The following is a 19,263-nucleotide window of genomic DNA, read 5'->3' on the forward strand; positions in this document are numbered from 1 at the left end:
TGTTTGAGGTGGGATCCAGAACTCCAGCCCAGGAGTCAGTCTGCCTGTGAAGCACACACTGCTGACAGCCTGCACCTGAGAGGGAGGCGGCAGCATCTTTCTGGAAGGAGCACAGTCAGCCACAGCTAGACGTCCCAAGTGTGAACCACTCAGCACTGCTACTTCAGAACCACCCCGTTGCGTGGTCCAGTGGGACTGGGAGAGCCAGCTGGAGTGCTGCACACCTGGTGTTGTGCTCTTACACACCTCAACACAACCGCTGAGGGCGGTACTGATGCTTCTGACTAATGGCTGTGGAAGTGGAGGCCCAAAGAGCTTAACGTACTGATGCAGAATCATAGAGGCGGCAAGCAGGTAGAAAGGGATGTAAGTACAGGCAGGCCAAAGTCAGACCGGTTCTCTCAACCATGGGCCACATGGTGCCTCCTGGGCCCATCCGGGTCACGACTTTGGGGGAGTCACTTGACTTGCCTGCCCTGTCTGTAAGGAAGAGGGCTGGGTTGATCTCTGGTCTCTTCTGGCTCTGCTCCCGGCTTCTGCATTCCTTCCAGAGCGGTTTATTCCGAAGCAGGCAGGATTAAGTTGTTTCCTCGATGTTCTACTAACATGACACTCCATGCCTGTGGAGGGCCAGCTACTCTCCTTCTGTGCCTTCTCTTGAGGCTTGAGGACAGTGGCAGAACGATAAGACGGGCCACAAAGGGCCAGCCGCAAATCCTCTTGGACCAGGCAGGGCTCCCTCCGGAGCTCTGGGGTCACCTCGCCAGCCAGGGGCAGTGAGAGTGCGAAGGCAGCCCCTGAGCGCCCAGCAGCTGGACGGAGCTCCTGCGGGCGCTGCCATCGCGCGCACGACCCAGCCCAGCTTCAAGCCCACCGCCAGCGCCCAGCCTGGGAACACGAGGACCGAGGCTTCCCAACAGGCGGGCAGGTCGAGCGCTGCGTTCCTTCTCGAAACTTCCGAGTCCGGGCACCTCGGAACCTCCGCCTGCGCGCCCTGGGAGCGCGGAGACCCCCTCGGCACAGGAGGGAGACCCGGCGCCCCGCGTCTTCCCCGGAGCCCGCGAGCACCGGCTCCACCGACCCCCAGTCGCTTCCCGCCGCGGTGACGTGTCCCTGCCGCGCGCCCCTGCGCCCGCCCGGGTGCCAGCCCTCCCGGCTCCGAGAGCCGCCGGCGACAGCGGGGACCCGCGTCGCAGCCCGTCCCGGCGCCCCCTCTGCCGCGCCCCGACCGCGCAGCCCCCGCGCCTGGGGGTCCCCTCTGCTCCCCGGCGACCCCGCCCTCCCGGGCCCGCGAGCCTACCCATGCTGGCGGCTCCGAGGGCTCAGTGCGACCGCGAGCGACGAGGCCCGGCGGGAGGGCTTCTTTTGAAGGTGCTGCTCCTACGACTTTGTTTCTAGGCTCTGCCCAGCTACCTGCGCCTCTGGAGGTGTGCAGGCGGGGCGCCCGGCTCCACCCTTGGAGGCGGCGGAACAGCAGGGAGCAGAGGTTAGCGCCCCTTGAGCCCCAGCAGGAGGACACCTGTCCGGACCCGCGCCGGGCCTCCGCGGTCTCGCCCCAGGCCCTCGGGGGCCGGCTAGGGGCACAGCCGCCCGCGACAGGAGCGGCGGGGCCCGGGACGCCCCGGCGGGCGTGAGCGCGCATCTGAGCCACGACAGGGCTGGTGAAAAGGCAGGTTCCCAGGCCTCACCACGGCTTTCCTGACTCAGTAGGTCGGGAGTGAGGCCCGAGAATGGGCATTTCTAACAGGTTCTAAGGTGATGCTGCTGCTGCTGCTCCGGGGACCCCACTTTGGAAACCGCTGAGCTGGGAACACACGACTTCTGTGTGGGGAAGCAAACCTGGGTGAAACTGGTTAGTTTTATGTGTGCGTGTGCATGCGTGTGTGGCTTTACCTGAAGTGTGAACCATGGAAAGCGTTTCTGGAGGACTCTACCTTACGTTTCTTTACAGACAACAAGAACAAAAATAATAAGATAGCAATTCTCTCCAGATCATTTTTCTGTTCCTTATCTGACTTAGGGGAGAAGGGGTTGTGCTCTGCAAACCCTGAGAGGTACATTAAAACGGGAAATGAAGGCGAGTTTCTATTCTCTTTTTTTAAACCGTGATAAAATTTACCATCTTAACCGTTTTGTGTACATTCAGTGGCATGAAGTACAGTCACACTGTTGTGCATCCATCACCACCATCCACCTCCAGAACTTTTTCATCTTCCTAGACTAAAACTCTGGACCCACTAAACACTAACTCCCCATTCCCCGCTCCCCCAACCCCTGGCAACCACCCTTCTCCTTTCTGTCTCTACGCATTGACTCTCTAGGAGCATCATATAGGTGGAATCATGGTATTTGTCCTTTTGTGTCTGCTTCTCTCCCTTGTTATAATGCGTCAAGGTCCATCCATGTTGGAGCATATGTCAGAATTTCCTTCAAGGGTGAATGATAGTCCATTATACGTACACACCACATTTCGTTTGTCCATTCATCTGTCTCTATTGTCTTTTGAGTCTTAGCAACGCCCCCAGCCACGCAGACTGGAAGACTGTGGTGTGTGGGGGAGAAACCAAGGCAGATGCTCCCCAGAGGCACTGAATCGGCCCTTCTTGGACTTTCCTCATTGTGCACAAGGAAGAGAAACCTCTTCGGGTCGTGGCTTAATTGATACACGCAGGGTAGCAGCTGATGTACATAAAGGTGGAGGGGCTGCAAGTAAAGGAATGCATCAGGTAGAAAAACGCAGCATTGACTGGAGGAAAGAAAACTCGCTCTGAAAGGGCTGGAAGCCTGTCCGTGGTTGTTATCAGCCATCAGATAAGCCAGGGGTAGAAAGGTGAAGCTTGTGAGAGTTAATTTTGGTCAAAGTTTTCTCTGCGGGGTGGTATTTCTGTTGTTGAGCTCGTGAACCTTGGAATCCTGGGCCACTGTAAATGCTCCCCTGTTCTGGGCCAGTGGTTCTCAGAGTGGGGTCCCCTGGCCAGCAGCATCAGCATCACCTAGGAACTTGTGACAGACGTAGATTCTTGGGCTCCAGATCCACTGAACCAGACATGGCAGATAGGGCCAGCCGACTTCTTAGTAGATGTGAGGCAAACGCTATTTCTCCATGTGCTTCTTTAATCCTTCATTCAGCCATTATTTATTTACCACCTCCAAGTGCAAACTGCTGTGCTTGTGACAGGCCTTGGGCAAACAGCCCTGCATTCAGCGCTTACATTCTTTACCTTCTAAGCTTGACCGGAAGGGGCAAGTTACTGGAGATGGAGAAGCATAAATGAAGAACAAAAACTGAGAGGGTAGAAGAGACAAACTCAGCTGATCCTGAGTAGATCAGCCAAGCCCTAGAACCCACTAGAATTCCACGATTGGACTGGACTTGGAGGCCAGGCGTTTCTTACCGGGGATGCTCCTTGGCATGTGGCATATACAGGGGGAATAAGACTTTGGACTTCTGTGTTCTCCACCCTGTCTCAAGGGAGAGTAACACTGTGTCAGCCCCTATTTAACTTTCTGCCCCTCAGCCTTCCATGTCGGGGTTTCCTGGGGCTGGCATAACAAATTCCCACAAACTTGGTGAATAAAAGAAATCTATTCTCTCACAGCTCTGGAGGCCAGAAGTCTGAAATCAAGGTGTTGACACTGCACTCCCTCTGACGGCCTTAGGGGAGACTCCTTCCTGGCCTCTTCCAACTTCTGGTGGCTCCAGGCATTCCTTGGCTTGTGGCAGCATCTCTCCAGCCTCTGCTTCCGTCTTCACATCGCCTTCTCTGTGTCTTCTCTCCTTCTCTTTTCCTATTAGAGCACTTGTCACTGGATTTAGGGCCCACCCTGATCCAGGGGGATCTCATCTCAAGATGCTTAACTTAGTTCCACCTGCAAAGACCTTTTTCCAAGTAAGGTCACATTCACAGGTTCCAGGTGGACGTGTCTTTACTAGGGGACACCATTGATCCCACTACACTTCCCAAAGGACCTCAGGTCTAGAATTTGAAGGGAAGAATTGGCAAGATGCTCCAGGATAAATAGAACTGTTGCTTGGCCTCAGAGGATTGCCCTTATGAAATCTCCTGGGGGAGAAATGAATGTCAGTGGTAGCGATAAGATCAGCACAGAATGGTTGTAGTGAGAGTCATTCAGACCTAGACCCTTCATTATTTTCTACTTACTGAGGCACTTAAATGGTACAAAGGCTTCATAGAAGTCTGTTCTAGTAAGAAGGCTGCCTTGAAAAGGTGGCTGGTGGACCTTTCAGTGTAACAGAGTGTCATTTTCTCCAGCTCTGTCCCTCAGATCCTTGGCTGGAAAGACCTTTAAATTCCATCTCAGAGCAAAATTGACTAGAAGTTTTCCTCTAAAGCAACTAGAACGGCAATGCAGATGTTGATAGTCAAGGGGCGGACTTTAGGAATAAATAACAAAAGTGGGTCCCACAGCTATGTATTTGAGAAGAGAGAGAGATTCTGAGAAATGGCAAGGCATGGGGGAAGGAGGAATTTGAGGTATAAAGATATACTAAGGATCATTTGGAAAACAGGTGCCTGGAGAAGAGAACCAGAAGCCAGCTCAAATTCTTTCAAAGATACTTGTTGGATTCCCAGCCCAGCCCATTTCTGCTGGACCCGCGTGCCATCTGCCTGCTGCTGAGAACCTGTTCTGCAGAAGCCCCTGCTGGGCAAAGTGGGGAATACATACAATGTGTAAGAAATGTATAAGAACCACATACAAACTATAAGAAGAGGATTTCCTCTTCTTTAGCACACCTCTCTTTAGAATGGTCCAAAATGACTTTCACTGTATGTATTTATATCTGACCAACCGAGTGACAGACCCACACTTCAGGGTGTGGGTGCCTTGGTGGTGAGGGCACAGCCTGGAGCAGGGGTGGGCAGCAGCGTGGACACGCACGCTTTCGGCAGTGTCCCAGCACAGGGTTGGGAGGTGGACTCACAGTGTCGGTTACATGAATTAGAAAGAAAGACCAAGGACAACACCACCACAGAATGTTTCCTGAGCATCTTCCATGGTCAGGGAGCTGCACATTCACATGATTTCAAGAGCCAGACAGTTGATTCGAGAGAATTGCTGGCTCAATGGCGTCACCCTGTGTGACCTTGGGCAAGTCACCTTCCCTCGCTGGGTCTCATTTTTTTCTCTTGTCAAATGAGAGACTTGCCCTCTAAAACTGGGTTTATTTTCTTCACAAAGGTTCCAAAGCAGAAGCCAATTGTGGTATTAGGTTTATTGTGGGGCAGAGAGATTATTGTCATTGTTGGAAGGTAGTTGTTTATGATCTGAATCCTTATCAAAAAAGCTCATGGTGTCTTGTCCTCGTCTGTATCCCCAGCTGTAAGGACAGTGTCTGGTGCTTAGTAAATGCTCAACAAATATTTGTTGTGTGACTGATGGACTCATTCTTATAATGATGTGAGTCAATCTCTTACTACAGTAAAAAATCTATGTATGTATTTTTAAAATATATGTGTGTGCGTATATATATACAGTTTATAAGATGTACCCACTCTAAATAAGAAGTTTTTTTCTTTAATAAAAACCTTGCAAGATGAACTTCAACAACAGCCATAACAGCAGCAGCCCATGGTATTTGGAGTCAGGGGTGGGGGTGGCTCACAGGCCTGGATTAGATGCCACCTGGATTGACAGGATTCTCTGGAATCTTGGATTACTGTGGGGGAGAAGGCAGGGGCCGGGATCCAGCATGTCTGGGTTGATTGAGCTCCAGAGGGAATTAAATAGTTTGCGAATTCTTCAACATGGTGTCTGGAGAGATTCCGGTCCCTGTGGTCATGTTACTCCTTTTTTTTTGGTAACAGCTTTATTGAGATATAATTCACATACCATACAATTCACCCATTTAAAGTATACAATTCAATAGTTTTTAGTATATTGACAAAATTGGGGAGCCATCACATCAATTTTAGAACGTTTTCATTATCTCTGAAAAGAAACTCCATACCCATTAGCAGTCATCCTCCTCCCACTGCCCTAGGCAACCACTACTCTGCTTTCTGTCTCTATAGATTTGCTTATTCTGGACATTTCATGTAAATGGAATCATACAAAGTGGTCCTTTGTGTCTGGCTTCTTTCACTTAGCACAATGTCCTCATGTTCATCCATGTTGTAGCGTGTGCCAGAATGTCCTTGCTTCTTATTGCTGAATAGTATTCCAGTGTATGGATCTACCACATTTTGTTTATCCACTCCTCATTTGATGGACATTTGGGTTCTTTCCACTTTTTTGCAATTATGGAATTTTGCTGATGTGAAAATTTGTGTACGAGTTTTTATGTGGACATATGTTTTCATTTATTTTTTGTATATTCCTCGGGGTAGAATTGCTGGGTCATATGGTAACTCTATATTCAGTTACTTGAGGAATTGCCAGACTGATATTCCAAACAGGTGCACCGTTTTACTCCCTCGCCAGCAGTGTATGAGTGATCCAGTTTCTCTGCATCCTCACCAACACTTGTTCTTATCTGTCTTTTTGATTACGGCCATCCTAGTGGGTGTGAAGTGATGTTACTTAATATTGTAACATATCTTTACATGTTTGAATGTATTTACATAAAATTTTAACACCTTTAATATTAGTGGAAGCATTGTAAATATTTCTTCAGCCTGTTTTCTTTAGAGTAAAGCAGGCACCTCCAGTTTCCCCCAACTGCAATGAGAGTGTGGTCATCGCCGTGGGCAGCGTTGCTGCTGGGTTATGGCCTTACGGGGGCGGGGGAAGGTCAGGAAGCGGAAGGCGCAGGGAGAGGGCGGTCGTGGGGGTGGAGAAGGCAGCGTCCCAGGTTTACAGATGAAGGATAAAGAATGGACAGATCGTTATACTTTGAACAAAAGGTCTATTTTAGGATAATCTATGAAATGTTGATGAACCGACTGCTCTTTCTGAATTACTGTCCTCCCACAAATGCCTCTTGTTCCTTAGCTATTGAGGTCTTCGTATGCTCCGTCTCCATCAAAATCTACTCTCAGGAAGGAATCTGGTAACTCACCTACACTGTGAAATAAATGCCTGGTGAGCCTTCGAGTTACTTTTTCTGAGAATATGCATTTTAACAGAGGGGGAAAAAGTCACCGATTTAAACAAAACAAAGGAAACTCTAGTTGTGAAATTGGGAGAAGGGAAGGAGTTTTTAAAAGCAAGAGTTACTTACCGGCATTTAGGCAATTCCGCCATGTGGGCCACCTCCTACACACAAGACTGGCTTGCCCCATGACATTGGGTGGAGTGGCCTAGGGGTGCTAGTCATAGTTTCTCCATGGCTTCCCCTTCCTTCCTCACAATATGGCCTGGCTTCCTGGCTGCTGAGCAGAAAGCCATAGGAAATCGGGACAGGGGCATAACCCGGGGGAGACATGGACATATAACACAAAACTGGTGCTCTCAGGTAGCCCAGCAAAGAGAGAAAATGGGGGAGGCTTATGTAGGGGTGCTAAATAGTCTAACCTCTGTCATCCCCCCAGGGGCACACCACTGTCTTACTTCAAATTAAGAAAGAAACCAACAACAAAAAATCAAATTACTCTTGATATAAAAACATATCACTTTTTGGGGGGGAAATAAAGGCCATCAAATAATTCTCCACCTCCATATGTTGAGAGACCAGATAACATAATTAAATAACACATTTGTCATTCTCAAATAAAGTTCACCTTCCTTAGGTGCTCGGAAGGGAACCAAAAAAGTTCCACATGACAGTGGCACAAGGAATTGTAGACATTGCCCACCCAGATCAGCTGTAGATGCTGGAAGCTTTTCATTGTCTGGAAGCTCACTGCTTCGGAAAGTATACGAAACATGTATTTTGGAAAAATTTCTTCCAATTAATTAATATAAAATCCTCAGGACATACCAAAATAAAGAAGGAAGCAGAGATCCTTTTAATTTCCCATCTGTTCTCTTCACTACTCTTCAAAAAAATTAAAAAACAACTCATTAGTAGTAGCTTTCAGAAATTATTCCAAACTGCCAGGCATAAAAATGATATTGGTTTTATGTGCCAATAATATTACAACTTATTTATCATCTCCTATAAGAAATACAGACACAAATGCCCGATATATTCACTTCAGGTTTAATTACACAAAAGCAGAATTTGTTAAAGTGCCTTTGTCTAATGACCTGCTTTAGTCAATGACTACAAATTTAAAATAATATAAGAGATGGAATCTTGGGAATTTACTGTGAATAAATATATACTTTTTGACATCTGATTTACTCATATATAATTATTCAATTTTATTTTCTAGAATCAATGAAGACACATCATCTCTCCAAATGCCGTGGATGGCACAGATTTAGAAAATTCAGGTATTTCCATGACACATCACTTTATTTATCTTTCAAATTTTCTATCACTCAAATCTATATTACTGACAAGAAGAAAGGATAGATAATGTTTTTGAGGTAGTGTTAGTTTCCCATTGCTGCTGTAACAAATTATCACAAACATAGTGGCTTAAAATGACAGAAATTTATTACAATTCTGGAGATCAGAAGTCCAAAAAGGGTTTTACGAGGCTATAATCCAGATGCTGGCAAAGCTGAGTTCCTTCTGGAGGCTCTAGGGAAGAACCCATTTCCTTCCCTTTTCCAGCTTTTAGAGGTTGCCTGCATTTCTTGTCGTGTGGCTCTCTCCTCCATCTTCAAAGCCAGCAGCATAGCATCTGCGAGTCTCTTTATCTTTCTCTGACCTCTGCTACACTGGTCTCATCTCCTTCTCTGACTCTGATCCTCCTGCCTACCTCTTACAAGGGCCTTTGTGATTGCTCTGGCCCTACTTGGATAATCCAGGATAATCTTCCCATCCTAATATCCTTGACTTAATCACATCTGCAAAGTCCTTTGGCCATTTAAGGTGAGATATTCACTCAGATTCTGGGGATTTGGACATGGACATCTTTACGCAGGTGGAGGGCATTTTGCTGTCCACCATGGGCAGTAAGGAGGCGAGAATATTGGCTTATACCATGGTGGCTGAGAAGCCCAGATCATTTCTTAATGTCGGTTAAAGGTCATGATATATTTAACTAAATACTGCTAGCAGGAGATAATGTTTTCTTAGAGGGAATCAGTATGGCACACAAGATAAAGGAGTATTTTTGGAGAGCATCAAGCCCATTCCTCAAGTTCACAATTAATGCATGAAACAAACAAACAAATGAAAAACCAAGCAAATATGTAAAAAATCCTGAGCATTGACTGTCCTAAATGTATAAAAGTCCTAAATGTATCTAAGCCTTCAAACGTGGAAGACCAATGCACTTCATTACTTTCCTCCTGTGGTTAGAAAGAGTATGCATCTTACTAAGAAAGAGGTAATGGGGAAACTGGGAAATCTTTAAATATTATGATCTGAATATTTACACAGTAGAGCCTTTGTTGTTGTTAAAGCCGATACCTAGCCACCCTAAAAACCCTTTGGGAATGTTAAGAAGTTGATAGCCGATAGAGATGAGCAACCAAAGGATATTGCATCTAGTCTCAAAATCTAATCTCCCCAAGATACTCATTACAAATGGAAAAAAGTAACTTCATGGTAGGGAAACCCAACAGATACCACCCTGACCAAGTGATCAAAGTCAGCATCACCCAGAAGAAGGCAGGTCAACATCATGGACCCCTGATGCAAGGCACTGAGAGGGGCACAACATCACTTCTATAGAATTCTTGCCAAAACTGCATAACCTGATTGTGAGAAAACATCATACAAACCCAAAATGAGTGACATGCTACACAATAACTGACCCATATGTTTCAAAATGTGAAAGTTATGAAAAACAAGGAAGACTGACGAACTGTCACAGATTGAAGAAGACTGAAGACATATGACAACTAAATGCAATGTGGGATCCTGGAGCAGAAAAAGGATGTGAGTGGAAGAATCATTCAAATTCAAGTAAGGTGTGTAGTGTTAGTTAATAGCGTGGTGTCATTGTTAATTTCCTGGAGTTCATCATCGTACGGTGCTCACGGAAGACGTTAACACCAGGGGAAGCCAGGGTAAGAGGAGACACTAACTTTCCGTATTATTTTTGCTTTTTCTGTAAGTATAAATTTATTTTAAAACAAACGATATTTTGAAGATATGACATCTAAATTATATATTTTTTGATAGATGGTGGCAATTTAAAATTTTTCATACAATAAAATAAATTTTATATACATTTGTAATATAAATTTTGGTCACATAGATGAAACATTTGGATATATGTTTTATTTATTGAAATCATTTACAAATGCTAAGAGTTAAATTTTATGTTAATGATACAAAAAATTATCCCTAGACTTTTTTTTATTGTGGTAAAAAACACACGATATAAAATACACCATGCTAATCATTTTTAAGTGTGTAGTACAATAGTGTTAACTACATACACCTTGTTGTGTAACAGATCTCCAGAACTTTTTCTTCTTGCAAAACTGAAACTCTATGCTCATTAAACAACTCCCTTTTTCCCCTCCCCCAGCTCCCGGCAACCACCATTCTTTCTTGTGGAGACACCACATTTTCTTTACCCATTCATCTGTCGATGGACATTTAGGTTGCTTCCGTCTCTAGGCTATTGTGAATAATGCTGTAATGAACACGGGTGTGCCAATATCTCTTTGAGATCCTGTTTTCAATTCTTTTGGAAAGATACCCAGAAGTGGGATTGCTGGATCATACCGTAATTCTACTTTTAACTTTTTGAGGAAACTCCATACTGTTTTCCATAGCCCCTCAACTTTTTTAGTAACAGTTTTACTGAGATACAGTAATTTACATACCATGCAATTCTAAAGTATGCCCTTCAATTGTTTTTAGTGTATTCACAGAGTTGTGCAACTATTACCACAATCAATCTTAGAACATTTTCATCAGCCCTGAAAGAAACCCGGAACACATTAGCAGTCATTCCTCAATTCTGCCATCTCCCCCCTAGCCCTAGGCAACCACCAATCTACGTGCCATCTCTATGAATTTGTCTATTCTGGATGTTCCATATAAATAGACTCATACAATATGTGGTTACTCTGGCTTCTTTCACGGTAATCATTTTTAGTCATTTACGTTTTAGTTCTGTTGGTAATTAACCTCCATAATTCTAAATAATATGATTATACATTTCACAACGTATTAACTCTAAACTATAGTTATAGACTCCCTAACATGAAAAATGAGAATTTAGCTAACTTAATACCCCTCTTAAAATACTTCCTTCTTCTTATCAATTTCAGAAAGCTCTTTAATTGGCTACCTCAATAATTTTAAGTAATATTTGTAATTATTTACTTCTATTAGATAGTATTTGCTTACTTCCCATAGATAGGATATCAGGCCTCTGTCTTACGTTTTTTTTTTCTTTTACCTGATCTGTCCTCTCTCATCTCCCAAAGTCTGACTGCTGTCATTGTATTTTTACGTAGTCCAGGCACCATTTAATTCTGTTCTGTAATAGTCTTCTGTGAATGGCCTACAGGTTGATTATATAAGTCAAAATCCAATAAATAGCAATATCCTATTAGAATTCTAAATGTTCACTGCAGAGCCAAACAATAGAATCTGGTTACATTTTCTTGGTACCCTTTCTGATTACATATACTCATGGTTACAGTGTACATTTCTGTGCCACAACAAGGAGAATGTTCCAATTGTCAGTGTCAAGTGGATTTCTTTTCCAATGCTCCAGCAATCATTCCATCTGAGGCATGTTTTTGTTTGCTTTACACAACAGTTGTAGTGCTTTTTTCTTTTTTTATAATTGCCTTTATTTTTTTCTTACTGAGAGAATAAATATGTGCTCTCACCTTATTCCGGAGGTTATCCACCCCTTCAAGTTATCTGTTACACGGAATCCGCCTCTTCCAGAAGACTCACTCTTACATCTTGTTCCCATCAGAGTTGCTTGCCTCATGGGCCTGGGGCACAACCGTTATCCTGAGACTTCCCTCTCCTGCTCTTCCAGTCAGGATTTCTGCTATTGGATCCCATGACTGACGGACTGACGGACTGACGGACTGACTGACTTCCTCCCTACCTCCCTCCGTCTCTCCCTCCTTCTCTTCTTCCCTTCCTTCCTTCTTAGGAGCATGTTGTCAGAAAGGGTGCTTGGCAAACAAATTTTTGCGTGCCTGAAAATATTTTGCTCTTACAGCTGAATAAAATTCTTCGTTGGAATTCACTTTCTCTCAGAGTTGTGAAGATATCGCCCCCTGTCTTCTAGCATCCGCGTTGCTGGTGAGTTTAACACCAGACTATTTATTTTTCCACTCTAGGGTCTTTCCCCTCTGGAAACTAAGTTTTTACTCCTCTCATGAGAATATGTCAGATGCGGGTCTTTTATTCATTTTCCTGAGTATTTTCAATTTGGAGGCGTCTTGAGCTCTGGGAAGCTTTCTTCCATCATGTCTTCATAATTTCCTCCCCTCCATCTCCTTGGCTCTCCTTTTCTCAAAAACTAGTAGTCAGATGTTGACCTCCTGGACTGATCCTGTCTATCTTTTCTTTTATGTCACATTTTCTGTCTCCTGGCATTATGGGAGATTTCTTTGTTTTTCATCTCTTGATTTTTTATTTAGCAAAAAATATTTTTAATTTCTAACAGCTCTTTAATTTATTTAAAGATAGAACATCTCCTTGAATGTCTCTGAGGATACAAACTGAAGTTTCAAAACAAAATCCCCTTTCCCATCCCTAAACCTCCTCAGGCCCTCCATGGCCTCGTTTGTGCTCCCAGGGCCTCCTCTTCTCAGTTGCTGAATTTCCTCCTCAGTTCTTTATATATTCTGAATACAAGTCCTTTATTAGAGATATGATTTGCAAATATTTCCTCCTAGTCCGTTGCTTGTCTTTTAATTCTCTTAATGGGGTCTTTTTAAACTCAAAAGTTTTAAATTTTGATGAAGTCACTTCAATTTTTTTACAGATAGTGCTTTATTCATCATAGCTATTCTTAGCTGTTCATAGCTTTTCTTATCTTTTTCCTCTTCCAAAATCACAAAAATTTGCTGTTACGCTTTCTTCTGTAAGTTTTGTATAGTTCCTATATTTAGGTCGATGATCCATTTTGAGTAATTTTTAGTGTATGGTGTGAGGTAGAGGTCAAAGTTCATTTTTTGCGTATGGATTTCCAATTGTCCCAATACCCATTGTTGGGAAGATTATTGTTTTCCCCATTAAAGTGATGTGGAACTTTTGTCAAAGATCAATTGACCATAAATATAAAGGGCTCTTTCTGGACTTTCTCTCCTGTTCCATTGATGTATATGTCTGCTCTTACGCTAATACCACACCTTTTTGATTACTCTAGCTTTACAGTACATTTTGAAATCTGGTGGTGTAAGTCCTCCAACTTTTTTCTTTATTTTCAAGATTGTTTTGACTATCCTAGGTCCTTTGTATTTGCAAATAAATTTTAGGGTCAGCTAAAAGAGGGAGGGAGGAGGGGTGCAGAGGACGGGGACAGACAGGGCAGGGGGAGGGAACTAATTGGCAAACGTATCATTATAAATACCAATAACATAATTTTTACATATCAGATTATCTTAAGACCACATGTTTTTCTGTTGCCTTTATGTTTTATGTTTCATGTGATATAAAATCTATTATTCATATTAAATTCTACAAGTAGCTACAGATAGATAAAGACCTGCCATACTCAGTATTGTTCTCTAATATCTGCTCAGACTATATTGTGTACATTTATTTCTTGAAGAAAGAAAAGCCAGGGTGAACGGTGTGACCCTAACAACGTACGAAGCCCTCACAATGGCAGGATGAATCAGCTTCCTTCAGGCGCAAATCTCCACAGCATCAGGGAGAAAACTGCGTGCAGAGAAGGAAGCAAGTTCAGCAGAAGCAAGGTTGTAGATGAGAAATGCGATAGGCAGGGTTATTTCGTTACAACGTTCACCACACACATTTGTCTCTAATGATTATATAAGCCCCACAATCACAAAATTATTTACAAAATACATTTATGGAAAGGTGTTCTTTATAAAAACTATGTTGTTCCAAAATACCAATGTGCTTTAAAGAATGATTTGAAGCTTTTCTTTGTGACCATGAGCTATCAAGCATAGCTTCATATGGCTACAGAAAACTATTTTGATCCTCATGTTCTGCTACACGTGGTCCATGGGCGGTGTGGACAGGAGGAGAGGAGACAGGATAATTGCTAATTGGGTTTTTCAGTCTCCTTCAGGCCTTTAAATAGTTTCCTTTAACTCTCTGTATGTGAAAAAACCACTATTACAGTCTTCCTTTTCTACCTTAAGAGCAAGGTTGTGTTTTGTTTTTCTTTGTTTTTGTTTTTGAAGCAGTAAGTTAATTACCACAAACTTGGTGGCTTAAAACACCGGGAAAGTTCTCTCACAGATGCGGGGCCAGTGCTGTGGAGCTAGAGAACTGAGTTGGACTGGTGCTTTTTCGAAGCTGGAGATGTTACTGACATTTCCAGATCCCAAAATATTTAGTATGTAAATGTATTGGTAATATGGACGGTTGTTTGTCAAAAGCTCGTGTTTACACATTTGCGTGTGTGTGTGTGTGTGTATTCCATTTAGGACGGGCTACATAATTTGTGCATTTGGGCCTGGTACAAAATAAAAATGCAGGGCCCCTTGCTCAGAAAGCAGGACGAAACTCCCGTAGAAAGTACTGAAATATATAGCTTCTCTTTCCTCCATGGTTTCTCTTGACTCGTCAGACTGTTTATTTGCTATTTAATGTGATTTTAAGTAAAGAAAATATTTAAATTATTACCATAAATTTTACCATTCATCTTTATATTATGTGATGTCAGTTTTAAATGCAAAACACATGCATTTAATTCATGTGAAATCTCCAAAATTACACTGTGGAAACGCTGCACGACACTAACTCAACTGTTTTTATTCCACTTCGTGCTACACTCACATTCCGCCGATACCCTCAGCCTTTGGCCCACTGATGAGCAAGGAGTTCTGAAAGGAGGAGGAGCCATGGGCTGCTCCACTTTTCTCCTTCCTTCTCTGTCATCATTTTCCGTATGTCATTGGCTAAAACAGGGAATTAACACAAGCGTAAGAAAGGATATGACAGGGTTCCTTGGTTGTGTTTCTTAGAACGCCATTGCTTTTTTTCCGCATTGGAAGCAGGTTCTGGCTGGAAAGAAAAGCATGGCCTCTTGGGGCTGTCAGTCCCTGCTTACTTCGTCCTAGACATAACTCCTTACACCTTGTTCTCACACTGGGTCTGAACTCCCACACATCACGGGTCTGCTGGTATTCCGTGCTCATGGGCCACTGTGAACGCGACATGCCAATGGGGCAGCAAGGAGTGGCGGCAGATGATACATAATGGTGTGTCTCCACTGCTCACGCTCATGCTCCAGTGTCCCGTTGGACTTCACTTACGAAACACAAAGGCAAAGATAAAGTTATTAAGAATTTCAAGATGGTGACAGCAGAGCATTAAATGAAGTACAGGGCCCTCCTGTGCTTGTGGCCCTGGGTGACTGCACAGGTCGCATGCCCATAAAGCTGGCTTTGGCTTTTTTGCCTTCATGAAGAATAATAAATATTTAAGGATTCCATGATTCCATTTAAGTTCTTTTACACCCACCCAGGCCCAACCTTTACTAATATCGCTTTTGGTAATACACTGGAAGTACCTCAAGTTCTAGAGGCAGACATACTTGATTTAGGATCTCAGGTTTGTTGCTTACTTTGTGTGTAATTGGGCAAGTTACTTAACCTTTAGTGACAAATATAAAAATGCAGATGACACTTAACTCATGGTGTTGTTGTGGGGATTAAGGGCATAATATATAAAATTTCTAGTCCTAGGAGTCCCATAAAGAAGGAAGTACCCAAAAATGGGAACAATTTTTATTAGTAAGAGAGACAATGCTTTGCATAAGCAAACCTATGACCTGCTCCCTCAGAGTTCCTCCTGAGGAAACACACTGTCCCAAAAATGGCATGGGATGCACAGACCTGAAAACCCAGGAATGATTCCAGCTCGATCAAGCAATAGGTGCGTGAACTTGGGTGCGTCACCTTCCCTTTTCATGCATGGGTTCCCTATCTGTGAAAGAGTGATGCTGTTACCCATCCCATCAAATTACAGAGGGGTGTAGCTGAGGCAGTATACACAAAGCGCTGTGTAAAAGACCATCCAACACTCATCTCTAGAGGACCGCCACGTTTGTGGAGTTGGGAATGGGTGAGGACCATTTAAAGGAAGTTAGACTTACAAGAGGAACTTTGCCCATTTTTTAATTTTCGATCTTTTTGCATCGCTTTCTTTTAGATGAATCTCTTGCAAATAGCACAGAGCTGAGATTTGCTTTGTGAGCCAGTCTGAAATTCTTTTACTTAATAGGCAAGTTAATCTCGTTGACTGATGTTTGATTTTAGTTCTATTATTTTATTTTATATTTTATGTTTTCATAGTTTTAAAAAAACTTTCATTATGTGGTAATTTTCTTTGCATTTTTAACAATTTTATTGAGATAGAATTACGTAACATAAAATTCACTCATTCTAAGTGTACAGTTCAATGAATTTTAGTTGGGTGTGTGTTGGGGGTCTTAGTTTTTCCTGATATTTAGTGAGGAAGATTTGTATTTTTGCACAGCTGGTTAGTTTATAATTATAATCTTATATAATACCCTTACTTGTCTATTTCTTTAGGTTTTATCATCGTTCTCTAGGATGTGAAATAACATTAAAATGTCTCTCTTCATCTTGTATCCGTCTCCTCTCCCTGCCGCCCAGTTTAACAGTGTTCTCTTTCTGTATTTGTACGGAAATGTATGCTTATACTTCTGTTACTCGATTGGTCAGCTTTCAGGGACATTTCTGACTCCCAGCGACTGTAGGTGAGGCAATCAACGAGCCTTGCTCTCCACCCCCACCCCTCTTTCACTGACAAATTTTACCAGTTGTGTCCTCTCTGGCTTCTCAAGGCACAAAACCTTTACAGTCTGATCTGTCACTTTTGTCTCACATTTGTTTTAGTCTCAATTTTATTTTTAAATATATTTAGCGCTCATTATTGGTGCCTTTGCCATAATTTCCCAGTTATCTTTTGGCGAATACATTTCTTTCATTCAAAGTCCCTGAAGGGTTCCTGGGAACAATATTCCCTAAAAAATATTCTACCAGCAAGACGAATTATGTCGCTTCAGTGGGGACAATATGAAACCATAAAGCATACTTTCTTTTTCAACGTGCGAGTCTGTGACTAGACAAGAAAAACAGCTTCCATTTACTTACTGTGTTACTGATCTCTGAAAACAAGGTTTTCTGGAACAAACATTAGAGTGTTGTATTGCTTTGGGGGTTCTACTCTCTGAGTATCCTACAGACGAGGAACCAGGCCCAATAGTGGAGCAGAAACTCGAAGAATAAGTTGACTGATTTTATTGAGCTGATAAATCCAGAGGAAAAAGGCAATTCGCTGTACAAAAGTTTTCTTATCTGTAAAACAGACCAAATAATGCTCATTTCCCATCGTCCAGGAGACTGTGTCCTAAGATGCTAATGTGTGGCTGTCAGTGAGGACGAAGCAGGTCTGCAGAGATTAGATATGCGTTCACTGCCCCCTGCCCAAGTCTATTTAGTAAATGATGTTTGTTCTCTGAAGTATTGTGGAGGAAATTCTCTTCCCAATCGTATAAACTGTTTCTCTAAACCTAGTAACCGAGAAGAGCTAACGTCCTTTCTGAAGATAAGAGAAAGTTACTCCCATGTTATCAGCAAAATCAAGTGGACATTTTTCTCTTGGATATCTTTTTTCACCTTTTTGAACATAGAAGTAATACATTTTCACTATAAAATTGTCTTGAAAAGTATATAGGAAAAAATCTAGAGAGAAACACAAAAATTTGTATGCAAATGTTTATAGCAGCATCATTCACAATAGCCAAAAGTGAAACAACCCAAATGTCCATCACCTGATGAAGGATAAACAAAATGTGACCTATCCATACAATGGAATATTATTGTATTGTACATAGGAATGCACTTCATAAAAAGGAATGAAGCACTGATACACGCTACAACATGGATGGACCTTGAAAACAGGATGCTAAATGAATGAAGCCAGACACAAAAGACCACATATTATATGAATCCATTTATATAAATGTCCAGAATAGGCAAATCCATAGAGACAGACAGGAGATCAATAGCTGCCAGGAGCAGGGAGGAGAGGGTGTGGGGAGCGACAGTCAATGGGTACAGAGTCTCTTTTGGAGTGATGGAAATGTTCTGGAATTATATAAAGGTGATAGTTGCACAATGAATATACTAAATAAGCATGTTAAAGGCTTTAATATTAATAAGGGACGGCCTCTCTTTTCTTGCTTTATCTCCTTAGCAGCCCATGAGCCACTGCTGTTTGTACTGGCACAGCGGACTTGGAGTTTAGGTCCTGACTGCCAGCAAACCGCTGTACCCTTTGACCTCCTTTTCCTGCTGCATAGCTCACGGTGACGGGTGAAGAATAACAAGATGCGCCCTTGGGCCAGGTGCCTTAGCAGCACAGTGACAGGCAGAAGTGTGGCAACAGTCCCTGACTGAAACGGAACGCCAACCCTCGGGATCCTGCTTACGAATGTTCAAGGAAGGGCAGCTGAGAGCAGGCAGACAGCTCAGGGGTCAGATCCAAATCCTTGCTAACACCTGAGCTCTTGGCCAGTCATGGAGATTATCATCCCTGATGTGGTGTGTTGTGGGCGCAGATGGAGCAATAAAGGCTTCAAGCTGATGACTTTCAGATAGGAGAACATTCTGAAGCAATTCTGAGGCCTGAGAGGGGCCGGTGGAGCAGACCAGCTCTGCCATCTCACTGCTTTCCCTGGCCACCCTCTGAGCGCTGGCAGTGACGCTGGGAGAGTTGCCCTTAGGGAGCTTCATTCTCTTGGGCTTCAACTTCTGTGTCCTGAATGTCTTTGTCTCTTTTGTACATGTTTGAAATTCTCCGTAATAAAAATGTAAAAGAAATAAATAGATCAGCATCAAGCGTAGGCTCCAAAGGAAGAGAAGGCTTTGCCTTTATGTTTTTACTTTCAGGCTTTCTGCCTGTGTACCAGCTGCCTGATCTGTACCCTGGGCCTGGAGCCTAAAGGATCATTAGTGATGGCTCTAACTCTCAAAACAGCATGATGGTTGTGAGCGTGGGCTCTGGAGCCAAGCACATAGCTTCAAACACCAGCTCCGCCATTTCCTAGGGTGTGACCTTGTACCAGTCAGTCATCCTTT

At 43.3% G+C, this 19,263-nt stretch overlaps 1 protein-coding gene across 1 annotated transcript in view; it reads right to left on the reverse strand.

Annotated features, from left to right (window-relative positions):
* SLC15A1 (solute carrier family 15 member 1) overlaps nucleotides 1–1,671 on the reverse strand; it is a 45,671-nt gene extending 44,000 nt beyond the window's left edge. The window contains exon 1 of the mRNA XM_014732161.3: nucleotides 1,301–1,671. Within this exon, the coding sequence (XP_014587647.1) occupies nucleotides 1,301–1,304 (4 nt within the window). The 5' untranslated portion in view covers nucleotides 1,305–1,671. The remainder of the gene's footprint in view (nucleotides 1–1,300) is intronic.
* Between the last annotated feature and the right edge of the window lie 17,592 nt (nucleotides 1,672–19,263).

This window comes from Equus caballus, chromosome 17, assembly GCF_041296265.1.
Source record: "Equus caballus isolate H_3958 breed thoroughbred chromosome 17, TB-T2T, whole genome shotgun sequence".
NCBI classification, from domain to species: Eukaryota; Metazoa; Chordata; class Mammalia; order Perissodactyla; family Equidae; genus Equus; species Equus caballus.